Here is an 18,730-nt window from a genome sequence, read left to right as displayed (position 1 = left end):
AAGGAATAGGGCCACAGTAGAACGGAGGACAGCGGGTAAGTTGAGGAAATGTGTGTGTGCCTGGTTGTTTGTGAATTCTGCTTGGCACTGGGGCTACAAAGAGGTCCTCCTCTTTAAGTTTTGTTATGTAAGAGCCTGTGCTTTTGAGGTGTCTCTGGAGGAGGAAGTCCGTGAAGGAGCATGCAAAGTGGGTAGTCAGAAACCTAGGAGAATTAGACACAACCCAGATCATACCTCTTACAACTCCGTGGGACCACGTGTTTTGAATCTTTATAAAATAGGGCTTTGCTCAGATGTTTTTATTTGCTTGTTTTCATATCAGTCAGTTTATAGTGAAAGAGGGCCATGTTTGAGTGTCGTCTGAGTCTGCTCAGGCTACCGTAACAATACCACAGATCGGGTGGGTTAAGACAGAAATCATACTTCTCACAAGTTGGAAGCTGGAAGTCCAAGATCAAGGTGCCGGCAGGGTTGGGGTTTTCTGAAGCCTCTCTCCATGGCTTGCGGATGGCCACCTTCTTGCTGTGTCCTTACCTGGTCTCTGCGTGTGCCCCTGGTGTCTGTTTCTCTTAGAAGAACACCAGTCATGTGGGATCCGGGCCCCATCTTATGACCTCTAACTTTAATTACCTCTTTATAGCCCCTGTCTCCAAATACAGTCACATTGGGGTTAAGGCCTCGCTGTGAATTTGAGGGGGTATGATGCGACCAGGTCACCGCGATGGCTGCGTGCATCTGGTTCCTTAGCCGTCGTGTCCCTGTCCTCCTGCCCGCGTCCTTCCCTGGGACACGCAGAGGGCTGACGCTGATGTTTGCTCACATGTGTTGTTCTCTTTTTGTGTGTGTGCAGTGAGCAAAAGTGTGTCCACCGCGGAGCAGCAGTTGTGGAAAAAAAGCTTTTCTTGTTTTGAAAAAGGAATTCACAACTTTGAGTCGATTGATGATGCCACGAATGCTGCCCTTCTGTTGTGTAACACGGGGAGACTCATGCGGATCTGTGCGCAGGCGCACTGTGGTGCCGGCGATGAGTTTAAGCGGGAGTTCTCACCAGAAGAAGGCTTGTATTACAATAAGGTAACACGCTCGCATGTCGGACCTCATCCATTTACACCTAATTGCCATTTACCTTTGCCATCGCTCCCTGAAAATTTTATAAGGCTAACCAGACCTGTGGTGACGGCACGGGAGAAGACAGAACACTGAGACTGGCCCGAGAGTGCGAGGATGTACTGTTGAAGGTGGCATATTGAAAAGATGATTATTCAGTGAATCGTGTTGGCGGAAGCGGAGAAGACGTCAGGTGGATTAAAGGCTGACGTGGAGAAGGGTGACTGAGAAAGTGCCAGGAGAAAGTGGAGGAGAAGTTTTTGTGTGATGAGGCCGGCACAACACAATGGGCAGGGGTCGCAGAGCAGACGATGGATACACCTAAATGTGTAAAAATAACAGTTTCCAAATGCACAACGGAAAGCAAAATTGAAAAGCAAACCCCATTCTAGTGAAAATATTGGTAACACAGAACAGATCAGAGGTGGATAAACCCTTCATACATGAAGAAGAGTTAAGAACCATTGAAGACAGGGGTGCCTGGCTGGCTCAGTTGGTAGAGCACACGACTCTTGGTCTCGGGGTTGTGAGTTCAAGCCCCACGTTTGCACATAATGCTTACTTTAAAAATAAGTAAATAAAATAAAGAATCACTGAAAATAAACTGCCCCAATAGAAAAAAGGGCAAATAATCTTTTTTTTTTTTTTTTAATTAACGTATAATGTATTACTGGTTTCAGAGGTACAGGTCTATGATTCATAGTACCCAGTGCTCATTAAGGGGCAAATCTTTTTTTTTTTTTTAAAGATTTTATTTATTTCTTTGACAGAGAGAGACACAGCGAGAGAGGGAACACAAGCAGGGGGAGTGGGAGAGGGAGAAGCAGGCTTCCTACTGAGCAGGGAGCCCAATGTGGGGCTCGATCCCAGGACCCTGGGACCATGACCTGAGCCGAAGGCAGACGCTTAACGACTGAGCCACCCAGGAGCCCCAGGGGCAAATAATCTTGAACAAAAAATTCATACACATTAAAAAAAAAGTGGTTATTATGTAAGAAATTTCTAATTTTAAATTTTTATGAAATTAAAAATTGAGTTTCTTTTGTTTATCGTATTGCCAAGTATTTAGTGGTAACATCCAGTGTTGGAACAAGAGCTCACCTTTTTTTTTTTTTAAGACTTTATTTATTTGAGGGGGGGCGGGGGGGAGGGAGAAGGGACAAGCAGACTCCGTGCAGAGCCAGCGGCGGGACTCCGTCCCAGGACCCTGAGATCATGACCTTTGCTGAAACCAAGAGTCAGATGCTTAACTGACTGAGCCACCCAGGCACCCCAAGAGCTCTCCTTTAACAAGTACTTCACAGCTATGTGAATACTAGTGAAGAATGTTTGTGGCAGAGGAGATTTTTTTTTTTTTTAAGATTTATTTATTAGAGTGCGAGTGTGGGAGGAGGAGGGAGAGGGAGAGAGAGAACAAGCAGACTACCTGCTGATCACAGAGCCGGATGCAGGGCTCGATCTCACGACCCTGAGATTATGACCTGAGCTGAAACTGAGAGTCAGGTGGACCACCCAGGCGCCCCATGGCATGGGAGATTTTAAAATCCTTTTTATAGTTTTTTTAAGTTTACAGATACACAGAAAAATGTAGATGGTACACACAGGAAATGTAGAAATTATTGCTAGGTGATGGAATTAAATGTGATTTTATTTGCTTAAACATAATGACCATGCCCTTCAGGCTGGAGGTGGTAAAGGGTGGAAGGGGTTGCTTCTTTTTACAGTCAGATCCAGCAATCTTTTATCCTTGGGCTCATCAAGTTAGTTTTTTCTAGCTTACTACTTATATAAACTAATTTTCATTTAGAAAGGAAAAAAACCAAAGGAAGGAAAAGCATCCTCGTGCATGAGCATGAGTCAGAAGGCACTAAGGCTTATGCTGGACTCGCTGTGGAAACAGGGAGTGGCTTGCAGTCCACTTGAACTGGCTTGCCTCATTGCAACAGTTTCATTGATACGGTTTTTTCCTTTCCTCACAGTATTGCCCTTCTGTAAATTGTTCCCACACCAAATTAACATCTGGGTGATTTTAAAGTATGTTTTATTTTCATAGGTTGTTGGCATAGATTTAGACCAAGTCAGAACTGGATCTTTCTCTCCCTCACAGGCTGTCGATTACTATTTGAAAGCTCTGAGGTCACTGGGGACACGAGACATACACCCGGCTGTTTGGGATTCAGTGAATTGGGAATTGTCCACTACTTATTTCACGATGGCAACTCTACAGCAAGATTATGCTCCATTATCTAGGAAAGCTCAGGAGCAGGTAATAATATTTGCGGGGCTATAAAAGAAGTCTTCAACTTTATGCCTTTAACAGATATTGAGCATATTTTCCGTAACAAGCAGGATTTAAATATTTTTATTTAAGATTATAGGCTTGTCATTTTTTTCTCCTCCCCCTTAAAAAAAAAAAAAAACAGATTGAAAAAGAAGTCAGTGAGGCTATGATGAAGTCCCTGAAATACTGTGATGTGGACTCAGTCTCTGCTCGACAGCCTCTTTGTCAGTATCGAGCCGCGACCATCCATCACAGGCTGGCGTCCATGTACCACAGTTGTCTGAGAAATCAGGTATTGCCATTCTAACTTAAGTTCAATCTCAAGTTCATTTAAAAGTGTTCTGGTTGTTTTTCTTATATTTCACTATCTATTTAAATGCCATCTATTCTATTAGCTGCTTTAGAAAAACTTGCAGTGTAGTTGATTTTCCACTCTCGCCTCTGCTGCGTATTTTTCTTTATAATAATTGATTGAGTATTATTTTGTGAAATTACATATCTTCTGTGCACCACCCCCTCCCCACCGAGTCTCCCTCCGGACCCACCCAGAGTAACTACTGTCCTGGATTTTCAGTATGTCCGCACCTTTTCTGTTTCACCACTTAAACATTTTACCTGGTGGTGAACTTTATAGGAGAAATCATACTGTACGTATTCTGTGGTTTATTGCCTTTCACTAGACATGGTGTTTTTGAGATTCCTCCTGGTTGGTGCATTTTCTTAGTTCACTAGTATTCATTTAATGAATATATCACAGTTTATCCATTTTGTGATTTCTGAACTTTTGGATTGTTTTAGTGTGAGGCTATTAGAAGTAATCTGCTGTGAACAACCTTGTACATGAATCCTGGTACTCAGATGCATGTGTGTCTAAGAATAAATAGAGGCCAAGGTTGAAGGTACCTTCCTCCAGAATGGTTGCTTGGCTTCTGCCAAGGAATCTTGTATTTGAAGTTTCTCAGTAATGTTTGTGTGTGTGTGTGTGTGTGTGTGTGTGTGTGTGTGTGTGTGTGTGTGTGTGTTGCTGTTTCCCTTTACTTAGCTCAGGACCAAGACAACTTACCTTGCAGTCCCTTGGGTGTGGGCCTTCTTCTGGGTGCCCTTATCCTGAGAATACTGTCCTTTGAGGTCCAGCTTAATCAGAGAGGATTTCTTTTCACTTTAAGCTGGCCTCTGGACACTCTTCCCCTTGCCCCAGGACATCCTAACTAAAAATCAGGCTTGCCCAGATGGCCTAGTATCCTCAAGGCAAAAGCAAGCTTTAGCATTCCAAGACAACACAATGGGGAAAGACTTAGTGCCAGGACAGCTGGATGTCCACATGCTGGAGTTGGACTCCAGCGCCTCATATACAAAACCAAAAGTGGATTAAACACCTAACTATAAGAACTAAAACTATAAGACTTCTACAAAAATAACGACACTGAATAACATTTAGTGATCCAGAGACTTGGTTAAGTAGTTATAGTGAAACCCAGGCTTTAAGATTTGTCTTTTTATTTTATTTTGATTCTAGGTTGGTGATGAACATCTTAGGAAGCAGCACCGGGTGCTGGCAGATCTTCATTACAGCAAAGCTGTTAAGCTTTTTCAGCTTCTCAAAGATGCTCCCTGTGAACTACTTAGAGTACAGTTAGAAAGAGTGGCATTTGCAGAATTCCAAATGACCAGTAAGTCTTAACTTTTTCATTTCACAGATCTGTGTGCATTGACTTTGTGTTAGATTGTCTTAGAGTGAGACAGACGTGGGGCTCTCTCTTGAATGTAAATAATGTTTTCTTTTTAATTTGCCCATAGTTAACGGCTTTGGGTAGGGGCCAGGAGAAGTCTCTATACTTCTTGAAGTTTAGAAAATGGATTTGATTATGTTCTGTGACTATTTATGTTCGTAGAAATACTGAAATATAGCCCACGCTCTCTTACTTGGAAAAAAAAATGTGACAGGTCACTTGAGACCATTAGAGATATAAATCATCATGAACAACATAGGAAGGGAGAAGCAGTGGTCCCATTGAATTCCTTTAAACCTGCAGTGGGTACTGGCAGCTGTGGATTACGGAACTAGAACTGCAGGTCCTGAGCAAGGTTAGAGCTCTACGGGAAGGGAAGGGAAGGGAAGGAGGCAGGCAGATGAGTCGGCTTTGTTAGGGCAGGCCACAGCAGGGAGGGAGTTGCTGCCCCACGCTGAATGTGTTTGCCTGAGTTCCCCCGCTCTTGCCCACCTGCTCCCCTTCTGTAGCAGGGGTCTTTGGAGAAATAGCTCTCATGTGGTAAAGAAATAAACGTTTCTTTGAAGTGCAGCTGTTCATTTGATTTTATTTCAGTTGTTTTCTTGTATAAAATTAAAATAAATGTAATAGTTAACCAGGTAGATGACTCTTTCAGTAGAGTATCCCTAAGGATGCACAAGAAAGTGATGACATTGCTGCCTCTGGGGGCCAGGAGGAAGGCTTTCACTGTTTTCTGATTCAGACTTTATACATTTTGAGAATGTATTAGCTATTCAAAACAGTTTTTAAAAATACTTTTTACTGGGACACCTGGGTGGCACAGTCAGTTAAGCATCTGGCTCTTGATTTTGGCAGAGGTTGTGACTCAAGGTCATGAGCTTGAGCCCCATGTCAGGCTCCACTCAGTGTGAAATTTGCTTGAGACACTCTCTCCCTTCCCTCCCCCCACCCCCCCCCCCAAGAAAAATAAATCTTTAAAAAAAAACACGCACAAAAACTTTTTACTGAAAGTATTTTTAACTTTTTGGCAGTGTATACTAGATGGCAGGATTAACAGTAGCTCTTTCTGGGGGGTGCGTTTTGGATGACCTATTTTCATTTGCATCTTTGAATTTTCTGCCATGTTTGAATTCCTTCAAGAGAGCAGGCATCATTTTCATAGGAACAGATACTGGGAACAAATTTGCTAAGATGATAAATATGGTTAATTTTCCTTCTAAAAAATGTTTAAAAATTGAGTACCTGAAAAAAGTAATGTAAACATTTGGGGGCCTTTGGACCAGACTTGTCCCGGCTGGTTTCTTTGACCTTACACTCCGGTCTTATTTCAGATAGGTTGTGTTCTCACCCTGACAGAACCAAATGGTAAGGCAGGGAGACCATTGTTATTTATTGTTTTGTAGACTTAATATTTTTATTTGGGGATAATTATTAAAAGTTGGATTTTAGAAAATTTGTTGAGATTCTCATGAGCTACTATTATAGCATTTGAAAATCAGTTTTCATTAATACATTGACATTGGATGGGTTTCTAGATTTATATTTAAAGGAATGATCATTTTTGTGTTTTTAACACTCTAGGTCAGAATAGCAATGTTGGAAAATTAAAAACACTATCTGGGGCTCTTGATATAATGGTGAGAACTAAGCATGCATTCCAGCTCATCAGAAAGGAGCTTGTAGAGGAATTTGACCAGGTAAATGGAGAAAATATTTATCTTGGTTTTTTGTGTGTCTTAAGCTAAAGGGTGAACATACATAGTGAGCATTTGGGGTATATGTGTGTGTTAGGTGTATTATGTGTGTATGTGTATATACAGACATAGATATACATATATGTGCTTTGCATAAAACACATTAACAGTGATCTATTATATTTTTTTGGTGGGATTATTAAACTCTTTAAGTTGGAACTATATCTTTTATGTTAAAATTTCTTTTTCTTTAAATAACCACATAGAGCTTAGTAAGACCCAGTAGCATAACATCTCTGTTGTGTTTTCCTTTGCTTTTTTTGTTCTTTTTTGTTGTTGTTCTGTTTGTTTTTAAGAAAGAAAGAAGTGCATAGCTCTTTTATAATTTCTACCAAACTGCCGGGGAGCTGTTGAACAATGAATAGGCTTAAGCTCCTTGGAAAGCAGTTCTAGTTTGCCTGGCATTCCAGCATTCATGCTGCCTTCTGCTGTTGCTGAAAGCTTCCCTGAGTCCCCCATGGTCCACCAGCCTGTTACCTCTTCCAGGCTCGGTTTGTCCAACCCTGTAGCATGCCCATTTCCATCTCGCTCCTTTACTGCAGTGTTGCAAAGTGGGAGATTTCCATTCGGGATTAATTTCTTCTATGTAAGTGCCTGTTAGGTGTGAGGCATTTTTCACAGGTTTTAGTCTATCAGAGTGATCTCTGGGGTGTGAGGCTCATCACAGCTTCTGCCAGCAGGCTGTGCCTGGAGAAAAACAAATGACCTGGGGTTTCCTTTTGTTTTGTTTTTGGCTAAAAAGTTTATGGGGTGAGTGCAACTGTGGTCCCTTCACGTCACTATGAAGCTGTCACTCTCGGGCAGCTTAGGTAAAGTAACTTCTTGTTGTTTTCAGCCTAAGAGTGATGAGTCCACTCCAGCTGCAGATTCCTCTCCTAGTCTTAATCGAGAAGAAGTGATCAAGCTCCTCAGTATATTTGAATCTCGGTTGTCATTCCTTCTCCTTCAGTCCATCAAGCTGCTGTCTTCAACTAAGAAGAAAACGAGGTAAATCCAATGGTTCTTTGTGGAAATGCCTTTTCCAGCAGCTTAACCTGTAGAAAGGTAATAATCTCTACTGACCGAATGAAAAGATAGATAGGTTGTATTCATTCTTGTCTTTTATGTGGGTGATCAGGGATTTTAAGTGGTGCTCTTTCCTGACTTGGTAAATCAGATGAGACTCCTCTCCATGTGACCTACTACATATTGAAACTATAGAAACAGGTCTTGCTTCCTAAGAGTAAATACCCTACTGGTTATAAAGTTTTCCCTGAGAGAGATGACTGACCCTGGAATGAAGACCTCGACTGTTTCTAGTAACTCTTCATTGTCTTTAATGGGAAGGCAGGACTACAGTTTTGATATTCAGCACCAAATACACTAATAGGAAGGAGATGACAGCATCAAAATCTCTGTAAAGCCCAAGAACTTAGTGAAGAGAAGTGTGAGCATCTCAGCAAAAAATGTTCTCATACACCTCTATCAGCTTGTATAGTTCTGTTGTTTTTGCCAGAGTTATTATGTTGGCATTATTAATTTAACTTGAAATTCTAGTAGTAGGTACTAGATCAGGAAGGTAATATAAATAATATGTCTTCCTTTTTTTAAGATATAAGTACAGTCTGGCCATCACCCTACACATACATTGTTACCAGTTATTCTGTGTGTGTATTTTATCAATTTATAATCTTCAGGTGCTTTGTCTCTATATTTGTTTTAGTTTACGTGTAGTAAAATTTACTTTTGGTGGTGTATAGTCCTTCAGGCTTTGAGAAACACATACAGATATGTGTCTTCTGCCAAAATCATGACACAGAACAGTTCCATCACTCCAAAAATTCCCTCTTGCTACCTCTTGGTGGTCAGCCCCCGCTCTGCCCCAAATCCTTAGATCTCAGGGAGAAAGCTTGCTGTCTTTTACCAGTAAGTGTAGCATCAGCTGTGGGTTTTTTGTAGATGCCCTTTGTCAAGTTGAGAATGTTCCCTTCTCTTCCTAGTTTTTATCATGAATGGATGTGGAATTTTTGTCAGTTTATTGGTACACACATTGAAATGACCCCATGGTTTTCCTTCTTTAATCTCTTGATGTGCTAGAGCTCATTCAGTTTTTGTGAATGTTAACCAGCTTTGCATTCCTGAGATAAACCCCACTTTGTTGGCATGTGTCATTCTTGGGTACCCCTGGGATTGCGTGTGTTAGTACCGTGTTGAGGATTCTTACGTCTGTCTGTGAGGATGGTTCCCTCCTGCAGTATGATCGCAGTTCTGGTCTTGTGGTGGGTTTGTCTGCTGTCAGTACTAGAGCAGTGCTGGTCTTATTAAATCAATTTGCAGGTGTTTCTTCTGGTTTTTAGAAGTGTAGAGTTACTGTTTCTTCCCTAAAGGTTTGTTAGAATTTACCAGTGAAATTATCTTAACCTAGAGTTGGCTTTATTGAAAGTTTTCCACAATGAGTTTAATTTCTTTTCGTAGATAAAATGCTATTCGAGTTGACTTTTTCTTCTTGAGGAATGAAAGTGTATTTTAGCTGTTGTCAGATGTATAGGTTCACAGTGTTCCGTATTATCCTGTTAATGTCTTAAGGTGTTTGTTGTGATAACCCTCTTTTCATTCCTGATATTGCCAACTTTTGTCTTTTTTTTTTTCTCGGTTAGTCTGATTAGGAGTTCATCAGTTTTATCGATCTTTTCAAAGAACTGGTTTATTCAATTTTTTTCCCCATTGTTTTTCTATTTTCAGTGTCCTTGATTTATACATTTATCTATATACCTTTCTTTCTGCTTATTACGGGTTTAATTAGCTCTTCTACTGGTTTCTTTAAGTGGAAGCTTAGATTATTGACTTGAAACCCTTTCTCTTTTCTAATATAAGCATTTACTATAAATTCCACTCTGCTTTTGCTACATCTCACAAATGTATTTTCTTTTTCTTTCAGTTTAATTTTAATTTTTGATACCCCCTGACACAATTTTTCTGTAGGTTCTCTGGTCTTCTTTGACCCCTGTGTTATTTAGAAGCATGCTGCTTTCGTTTCTAAATAGTGGGACTTTCCAGGTAATCTTTATTATGGATTACTAGTAATTCCATTATGTGCTGAGACCATAACTTCGTATGATTTCTCTTTTTTGTGTACGTTTGTATTATGGCCTAGAATATGGTTTGTCTTTCCATATGCACTTGAAATATATGGGTATCCTGCTCTCTTGGATAGAGCATCCTGGAAATGTCAATTAAGTTGGTTTATAGTATTATTCAGGTCTTCTGTATTCTTACTGACTTTCTACTAGTTTTATCAATTACTAAGAGAGGAGTGGAATTTTCCAACTACAGTTGTGGATTCATCTATTTTTCTCTTTGGTTCTGTCAGTTTTGTTTCCTCTGTTTTGATGTGGACACATTTAGACGCGTACACATTTAGGCTTGTTCTGTCTTAGAGAATTGACCCCCTTACCATGTGATATCTGCTTTTTATCTTAATATAACTACTCAGCTTTCTTTTGGTTGATGTCTTTTTCTTTCTTTCTTTTAACCTATGCCATTTTTAGTAAAAGTGAGATTCTTATAAATGACTGGGTCTTGTTTTTTTTAATCCAAACTTACAGTTGGTGTCTTCAGACTGTTTACATTTAAGGTGATACAGTAACAGTCAGATCAGGTCTGCTCTCTTGTTAGCTGTTCTGTCTTTTCTGCCTTCTCGAGTCAATTGAGCATTTTCTGTGATTGCATTTGATTTCACTATTGATTTATTATTTATACTATTTTTTAAATGTTTTGGTGTTTGACCTAGGGTTTAGGTTTACATCTTTAATCAGAGACCACTTTCACGTGATACTCTGTGGCGCCACATGCTGTATGAAGACCTTCAGATAGTCCCTCCCAGTTCTTCCGTCTCTTCAGTTGTTACCATTCATTTCACTGTTACATATGTTACAGACACAATACACTACTACTGTTTCTGCGTTAGATAGTTACCTTTTAGAGCAATTAAAAATAGAACCATTTTTTTTTTAAGATTTTATTTATTTGAGAGAGAATGAGAGATAGAGAGCATGAGAGGGAAGAGGGTCAGAGGGAGAAGCTGACTCCCCGCTGAGCAGGGAGCCCGATGCGGGACTCGATCCCAGGACTCCGGGATCATGACCTGAGCCGAAGGCAGTTGCTTAACAATCTGAGCCACCCAGGCGCCAGAACAATTTATTTTTATATGAATTTACTTTACCTTCATTTATTCCATTTCTAGTGCTGTTCTTGGTACAGATACCATTTTCTGTCTGGTGTCCTATTCTTTCTCTATGAAGAACTTCCTTTAACAAATACCAGCAAAGAATTCTTCCATTTTGATTGTCTGAGAAAGTCTTTTATTCCTCCTTCAGCTTTGGGAGATGTTTTAGCTGGGTATAGAGTTCTAGGTTGACAGACATTTTTGTCCCACACTTAAGGGATGTCCCTCCCTTGCCTTCTGGCTTGCGTGTTCTCTGACAGGAAGCCTGTTCTGAACCTTACCTTTGTTCTTAGGTATATAATGTGCCTTTTTTCCACCAGCTGCTTTCAGGGTTTTCTCTCCCCACCCCCAGCAGTTTGAACATGATATTCTTGGGTGTGTTGTGATTTCTCCTTCCTTCCTTGGTATTTTTATTTCTTCTGTTCCATTCTCTCTCCTTTCTCTGTGGTTCCGGTTGTGCCTATGCTAATCTATCTTCAAGTTCACTGATTCTTGATTTTTGTCACAGTTGAACTTGTCAAAGGCATTCTCTATCTCTTTTTACGGTGTTCCTCATTTCTGGTATTCCCATTGGGTTTTTTCTGTAGGTTCCATCTCTCTGCTGAAGCGACCATTCTGATCTTGCGCGTTGTCCACATTTTCCACTTGAGCCTTTTAATGTATCATTGTCATTTTAAATTGCCGATCGGGGAGTTCCACCATCTGTGTCATATCTGAGTCTGGTTCTGTTGATTCTTTCTCTTGGTGTGTGTTGTTTCCTTACCTTTCTACATCTCATAGTTATGGGAAACTGGACATCTCAGCCTGAGAGAAATAATTTTCATGCCTGGAAAGTTCTTACACCTGTCCCATGCTAGGCCTTTAGTATGGGGGGTTAAGTTCATTTTTCTAGCCAGGAGCTGAGCTGTGGTTGAGATTTTTTTGTTGCTGTGGTTACTTTTCATGTCCAGCAGCCTTCAAGTTCCTCAGGCAGTGCCTGTGCTTAGTCTGGAGCAGGTCTGCAGAGGGTTTTTCTGAATGTCTCCTCCACCTTTAGTTTTAGGATTTTCCTAAGGAAGGTGTGTGGTACCTCAGAGAGGGTCTGTCTTCACACTCTTAGAGTTCTCTCAGCTATAATTCCACTCCTGCTTGTCGTTCAGTGCTTCTAGCCTGCTAGGGACGGGGAGAGGGTGGGCCAGGCCTTCTCAGTTGTTTGGGTAAGCCTCAGTCTTAGGCAGACACTGGGTCCCTGAGTGCCAGGTGTGTGGCCTCACACTGCTCCTGCCCCAGCCCCGGGGTGGAGTGTTTTTTTCTGTTCACTGCTTTATCTGCGTTGACTTTTACCAGTGCCCTGAGGCTGCCATAGCTTGTGGCCTTCCTGTCCCTCGACTACACCCTACAGATTAAGGCTTTCATTCCTTGGAGAAAAGGGTCTGGGTGGGGTTGCCTGCCTTTCTGTAGCTCTAGCTGGTCCCCTTGCCTAGCCTGCATGAAGGTTGCTTTCTTAGGGCTCTCACCAGTTTTTTATGTGAGCATCTGGTAGGGTCCTTGAAGAAAAGCCTACCAGACAAGGTAAACTCATCCTGTATCTGCAGCCCCCAGGGGCCCTTCACTCCCTCACCAGCCCTTGCTCAGCCTCTACCAGCTCATTAAATTCTTAGCAGTATCTGGGTCTGGCTGCATCTGCTGCAGACAAGGAAGTACTTCCCTGTCTCCGTCTGTCCTTAGTTTGCAGACTCAGTGCTTACCCAGCGACCCCAGCTCTTTGATAAGATTCATGCAGAGTCATGTAGTTTGTCAAGACGGTGGCAATCATACTTTTTCCTGCTGTCTACATTCTGAGAAGAAACCCTCTCCAGTAAATGCTTTCAGATAATTCTCTGTGGCCTGAGGAGAGCTTTTGTTTGGGCGGAGCACTCAGTCTTAGGTGCGCTGCCATCTCAGCCCCGTCGTCCGTCCTCGGCGCGGCTCTGCATCCTGTCCCCGTACGGTCAGGGAGTATTGGCATGTGCGCAGTGGCTCAGCAGATGTGCCGTCTTCTGAAGAACCAAAGAACTAAAAGGCAGAGGAGACAGTGCAGGTAGTGAACCGCAGTTGAAAAATTTCGGCTTTCCCTGTTCAACAAGAGTGGGTAAATTTTAAAATTTTTTCTTGGTTTCCACAAGGTGGCAGTATAAACATAGGATATGTGAGAAACAGTGCTTCGCTGATTTGTCACAAATTGACGGTTTGAGTAGTTAACTAACAGGTGATGGTTCGGTCTTACAATGTCTTTTATAAACATAACTGTCGGGGCGCCTTGGTGGCTCAGTCAGTTAAGCGTTCAGCTCTTCGTTTCAGCTCAGATTGTGATCTTGGGGTCGTGAGATCAAACCCCCAGTCCGGCTCTGCACTGGGCCTGGAGCCTGCTTAAGATTCTCTCTCCCCCATCCCCACGCGCTCGCACACACACTAAGAAATTAAATTAAAAAAAAAAAAAAAAAAAAAACAACTGTCATATATATGGCTTAAGCAGTTTTTATTTTAGTGGAGGGTCTTCTAACCTGTTTTTTCAGGTTATTAATATCCTCTCAAAAAAATGCAACCTGAAGTTTTCATGCATGATGCATAAAGTCCTGTTTAGCTAATTTGTGTTCATTTTTCAAGGTTTATTAAGTAAAAAGACTGTTAAATGTGATACTTATGTTTATACAGTTTATATGTTGATAGGCTTCAAAACATAGAGAAACTGGTTACTAAGTCAGTGACCGTGTCTCTCCTGTGTCACTGGTCGCACATGAAAACATGGGATTTATCGTGAGGAGGGCGGCCACCGGTGCTGTCTCACCACAATCTGTGAGCCTTCCTGTTTGGAGTAAAGGGAGATCAGATCTAGACTACTTCTTTTTTTTTTTTTTTTTTTAATTTATTTATGTGAGAGAGAGCACAAGCTGGGGGAAGGGGCAGCAGGAGAGGGAGAAGCAGACACACAGGGCTCCATCCCAGGACCCTGGGATCATGACCTAAGCCAAAAGCAGACTTTTAAATGACCGAGCCACCCAGGCGCTCCAGAACTAGACTTTAAAAGAAAGGAAATAGTATGTTTGTGGGCTTTGTTTTGATTATTCTCTACCTGCCACAACCCTGCTTTAAAAAGAAAATAGCTTAGTAATTAAAAATCATAATTTTCTTAGACTCCTCTTACGACAACGTCCTCTTATGACAACCAGTGTTGTCCTGCTAGAAATGCTTGTTTTTTGTCTGTTGGGTTGTGTTTTCTTTTTGGATGAAGAATTTATTTACTCTTGTACTGTATTTTAATATTCATTGCTTTGGCAGATTGGAGCCTGTTGACCTTTTTTCATGGCTTTGGGGTTTCATAGAATGAAAAACTATGAAAAATAGAAGTAATCTCTGAGGGTTTGGAAAGCCCTTGACCACAGTGCAGAGAGCAGATCTTTTAGCTTTATGGGCTGTTCCTGGCCATTTAATATGTATGTTTAATATTTGGTTAAGATTATTAAAAGGAAAATAGAGGAATGTTAGTTGCCTTTGGAAAAAAGATAAGCCAATGAAATGTTGGGACCTTTCTTGTTAGAGTTCATGGTTCAATGAGACTATTGATGAGAGTTGATTAAGGATGGGAATCATTTGTAGAAATTGGAAGATGGGGTGCCTGGGTGGCTCAGTTGGTTAAGCGACTGCCTTCGGCTCAGGTCATGATCCCGGAGTCCTGGGATCGAGTCCCACATCGGGCTCCCTGCTCAGTGGGGAGTCTGCTTCTCTCCCTCTGCCTGCACCTCCCCCTGCTTGTGCTCTGTCTCAGATAAATAAAATCTTTTTAAAAAAAGAAAAATTGGAAGATGAATATTTAAGATTCAGAAAGAGGATCAGAACAAATCTCAGAGGGTTTTAAATTTATGATCCCAGCAGCCATCAGTTATCTTTAGGCCCCCAGCTAAAATGTGGTATCATTGTCCATGAAGAAAAACTCATTTTTGGAGCACTGATTAAGTACTACTGCCTTGATTTGTCAGGAGTTTACATTTCTTGTAAGATTATCAGAGGTTTTATAAATGTCAGCCCCACCCAGAAATTAAAACATAGCCCTCTTAGGCCCAAACTGTAGACAGTGAATGCATTTTGAACGATCACGTTTACTGTGCCACGGGTGGTTTGAAAGGAAGAGAGATTTGCCTGATAAAAGAAGTTGGACTGGGGCGCCTGGGTGGCTCAGTCGGTTGAGCGGCTGCCTTCGGCTCGGGTCATGGTCCCAGGGTCCTGGGGTCGAGCCCCGCGTCGGGCTCCCCGCTCCGCGGGGAGTCTGCTTCTCCCTCTGCCTGCCGCTCCCCCTGCTGGTGCTCTCTCTGACAAATAAATTAGTAAAATCTTTAAAAAAAAGAAGTAGGACTAAGAGGGAGAAGAGAAACGGGTGTCTGGAGAGGGGTGTGTGGGGTCCCCACTCTTTCCAGCCTGGGCCCGCGGTCAGGCCCGGCACGGACAGCTGGGTCCTGCTGAGGAGGAGTCCTCACAGCCCGAGCCTTGATGTGCGCCCGCGGGAGCTTCTAGACTGCCGGTTTGCTCTCTGGCCGGCCTGACGGGCACTCGGGCAAAAGCAGAACATTTGTACGTTGGTGAATGGAAAGAACATAGCATTCGAAGTCAGAATATAATGTTTTGACCTCAATACAAATTATTTAGCCCTTCTGGGCCTTGGTTTTTCCATCTGTAAGGTAGGAATATTCTAAGTCCTTCCCCTTCTGAGGCAGTGGTTGTCACACGGCTCAGATGCAGACACGCACACTCTGAGGAGACGAGCCACTGTCCACAGTAGCTGGTCCCGTGTGACCAGAGGGTCTGTATTGCATCTGGACTCGTTTAAAAACGGGGGGGAGAAAGGATGCTAGAGATGAACTGCCATGTAATTAGTAATGTTTTCTACTAGTAACATAAGTATAATCTGTTGATCTATCCTGTGGGGGACCTATTTTCAGGACAACTGAAGTCTTTGTTAAAACAGTTTTTAAGTGGAGTACGTCTAGGACCCTGCACCCGAGGGGCATTCTTCGCACGAAGTGGCACAGACAGTGTGGATACGTGGAGGTGGAGTAGCTCCCGAGTCTGGGGTCTGGGCTTCAGTCCGGCGCAGTTCTATCCCCACATTCAGGCTGGTTGATCTGAGGGGTGTCAGGCTCAGCACGGAGAAGGGAGGAAATCCTGGACAGCTCTGTGCCCTACTTAGCCTGTCTCCGCTGGATTTTCTGAGACATGCTGTTTCCTTCTTGTTCAGTGCACGGCTTCTCCCCCACTCCTACCTCAGTGGAACGCAGGTGCCGAGAGGGCGGGGGCACTTGGTCTGGTTTGTCCACTGCCAGGAGCCGTTCCCAGTACACGGGAGGCACTCGGAGACTCGTAAAGAGAAGGAACATTGGTTCTAATTGATGCAGTGAAGTAAATGTCCACAAACAGGCCTCTAAGCAATAGATGCAAGACGGTTAAGTATGGACTAAACACGAATAGAACACCTGCTTCCATGTGAAAAGTGACGGGCTGTTCCTATTGACATTTTTGGATTTCTTCTTGAATTGGTGGGCATCGCTGTGCACTTCACAAGTGTCTTTGTTTTTGTTTTACTGCAGCAGTAATACTGAGGAAGATGTCCTCAAAACCAACAAGCAGATTTACTCCCAGCTTTTGAGAGCTATTGCCAACAAAAATGCAACTCTTCTGGAAAGAATCGACATTCTCATCCATTTGCTGGATCAGCTTGCTCGTGGCAGCGGCAGCGGCGTGCAGTGACTCGCGCCCGAGGCTCCGGCTGAGGAGATCCTGTCAGTGCCTTCTGCTCCCGGGGGCTCGTTTGTCCATTCGGTGCTTTGTTTCATTAAATATGAGGGAAATCTCCACCTACAACAGGCCCGGCAGTGGAAACACAGAGTTCTCTTTCCCATGACAGACAAGTCATGGCTGAGTTCTTTGACTTCTTCATTGGAAGTGCTAAAATCAGAATCAGACTTGGAGCTCCCAGCATTTGTTTCTTTGAGAAGTACACGGTACCTCAGTGTTAACAGACTTGCTTTGGTGGCCGGTACACTTCTAGGCATTTTTGAGGTATGTTAAGCTACATGGGTTTAAGATAATAATTATTTTGGATGATGTTACTTTGGTCAAGGGGACTTTTCTGCAAATGATTTTAGTGGTTCACATGGGTTAAAGAAATGTCCTGTGCATCTGCAGCATCTCCTCCTCAGTTGCACAGAAGGAAGCCCGTCCTCCTTCAGCTTCGGTGCAGGATTTGATGGAGACTGGCCACTGTGCGAGTTTCTGTATTTAGTGCATGTTCTGAAAGGATCCGCTTTTCTTTGACTTTGTATGACAGTTGATAAGAATAGGTACTACCCCCCCTTTTTTTCTTCATTTTAAACTTGAAACTGTGAATAAGGTAAGAAAACTATTTTGAATAAATAAATTATTTATTTAAAATGTCGTCGTATTTTTCCATTTCACGTTCTTCATTTTGAGTTTTGATTTGAACTGGTTTAGTGAATGAATTTTACAAAAGAACAATTCAAACTTTAAAAATAAAATTGTGCCACTCACTAAGTTCTCACCAGAACGTCACACTCATTTCTCGCCCCTGTTCCTGCGCGGCTCCTGTCCGGCTGTGTACGCACGGCGTCTGTTTTCTCCGTGCCTACAGCGTGCGGCGCTGGGCTTGTCCTGCCCCGTCCTACTAAAACCCGTTTCAAGGAAATGGAACAGAAATCAAGCATACTCTTTCCTGTCGGGTGGATGGATGGGACTTAGGTGCCTGAGGCCTTTGTAGACAGCCTGCCCTGCCTCCAAGTCCGCTGGCCTGGCCCCGAGGGCCACTCCGACCTCCTTCATGCCACCGGCAGACCCCTTTCCCTGCAGATCCTGCAGAACCCCTCCGCTCAGCAGCCACACCTCTCTGGAGGAATCTGAACTATAGTGAAAGTTGTCTGGAATAAGCTTGTTTTAAGTAGAGTTTTTACAGAGTGCGTTCTCATGCACTAAGACTTTGGGGGTGTTTTCCTTGGCAGTGTGTGGACACCTGTCCTAGCTCGGCAGAGCTCCTCCTGGCCACTGGCCGTTTGTCCACTTCCTTGTTACTTAGTTTGCACTTCCTTGGGACAGATTTGCATCCATTTTCAAACATCACTGAAGCATTTAAAGTTTTGACTAAGTCATGAAGCCAGTGCACAGACTCAGTCTCCTGTCAGGACGGCGTTCACTCTGCCTTCCCCGTTGGCGAGCACTGTCTCCTCTGGTTAAACCTGCACGCTTCCGTGGAAAAGATCCGACGCCGAAGTAAGCTGGCGTCAGGGATGTCGCAGCCCTGGTCTTGTTTTCTGGCCTCTCCTTGGCTGAACAGCCTTTTCGTCCAGAGGAGTATTTGTTTCTAAGCAAGAAGATACCAATTCTAAAGCTGTCTTCCCTTGTCCGAGCAAGAATATGAACATCCCTACAGGGGGAGAGAGGTCTTTTTCCATGTTTTTGTAATCTGCTGACTTTAAGTTCGTGCTGCTTAAAGTTAAGCTCGTGTCTTAGCTGTTACCTGAGAAGAATTGTGCCAGCCGTGGCCTGACCACCGAGATGACTTGTTTTGCAGTTAACTTCAGGGCAGGGATGGAGAGCAGGTTGCCTGGGCACTGGGCTGGGGCGAGGAGGCGAG

The 18,730-nt window shown here is 42.9% G+C and overlaps 1 protein-coding gene across 1 annotated transcript in view; it reads left to right on the top strand.

Moving 5' to 3' along the window:
• EDRF1 (erythroid differentiation regulatory factor 1) overlaps positions 1 to 17,521 on the top strand; it is a 40,964-nt gene extending 23,443 nt beyond the window's left edge. The window contains exons 19-25 of the mRNA XM_028119928.2: positions 851 to 1,074; positions 3,215 to 3,373; positions 3,531 to 3,680; positions 4,905 to 5,058; positions 6,700 to 6,815; positions 7,708 to 7,859; positions 16,674 to 17,521. Coding sequence (XP_027975729.1) covers positions 851 to 1,074; positions 3,215 to 3,373; positions 3,531 to 3,680; positions 4,905 to 5,058; positions 6,700 to 6,815; positions 7,708 to 7,859; positions 16,674 to 16,833 — 1,115 coding nt within the window. The 3' untranslated portion in view covers positions 16,834 to 17,521. The remainder of the gene's footprint in view (positions 1 to 850; positions 1,075 to 3,214; positions 3,374 to 3,530; positions 3,681 to 4,904; positions 5,059 to 6,699; positions 6,816 to 7,707; positions 7,860 to 16,673) is intronic.
• The last annotated feature ends 1,209 nt before the right edge of the window (positions 17,522 to 18,730 follow it).

This window comes from Eumetopias jubatus, unplaced genomic scaffold (genome assembly GCF_037043125.1).
Source record: "Eumetopias jubatus isolate StellerSeaLion01/CBP00866 unplaced genomic scaffold, mEumJub1_p1.0 scaffold_17, whole genome shotgun sequence".
NCBI classification, from domain to species: domain Eukaryota; kingdom Metazoa; phylum Chordata; class Mammalia; order Carnivora; family Otariidae; genus Eumetopias; species Eumetopias jubatus.
This window is presented reverse-complemented; position numbering and strand designations above follow the sequence as displayed.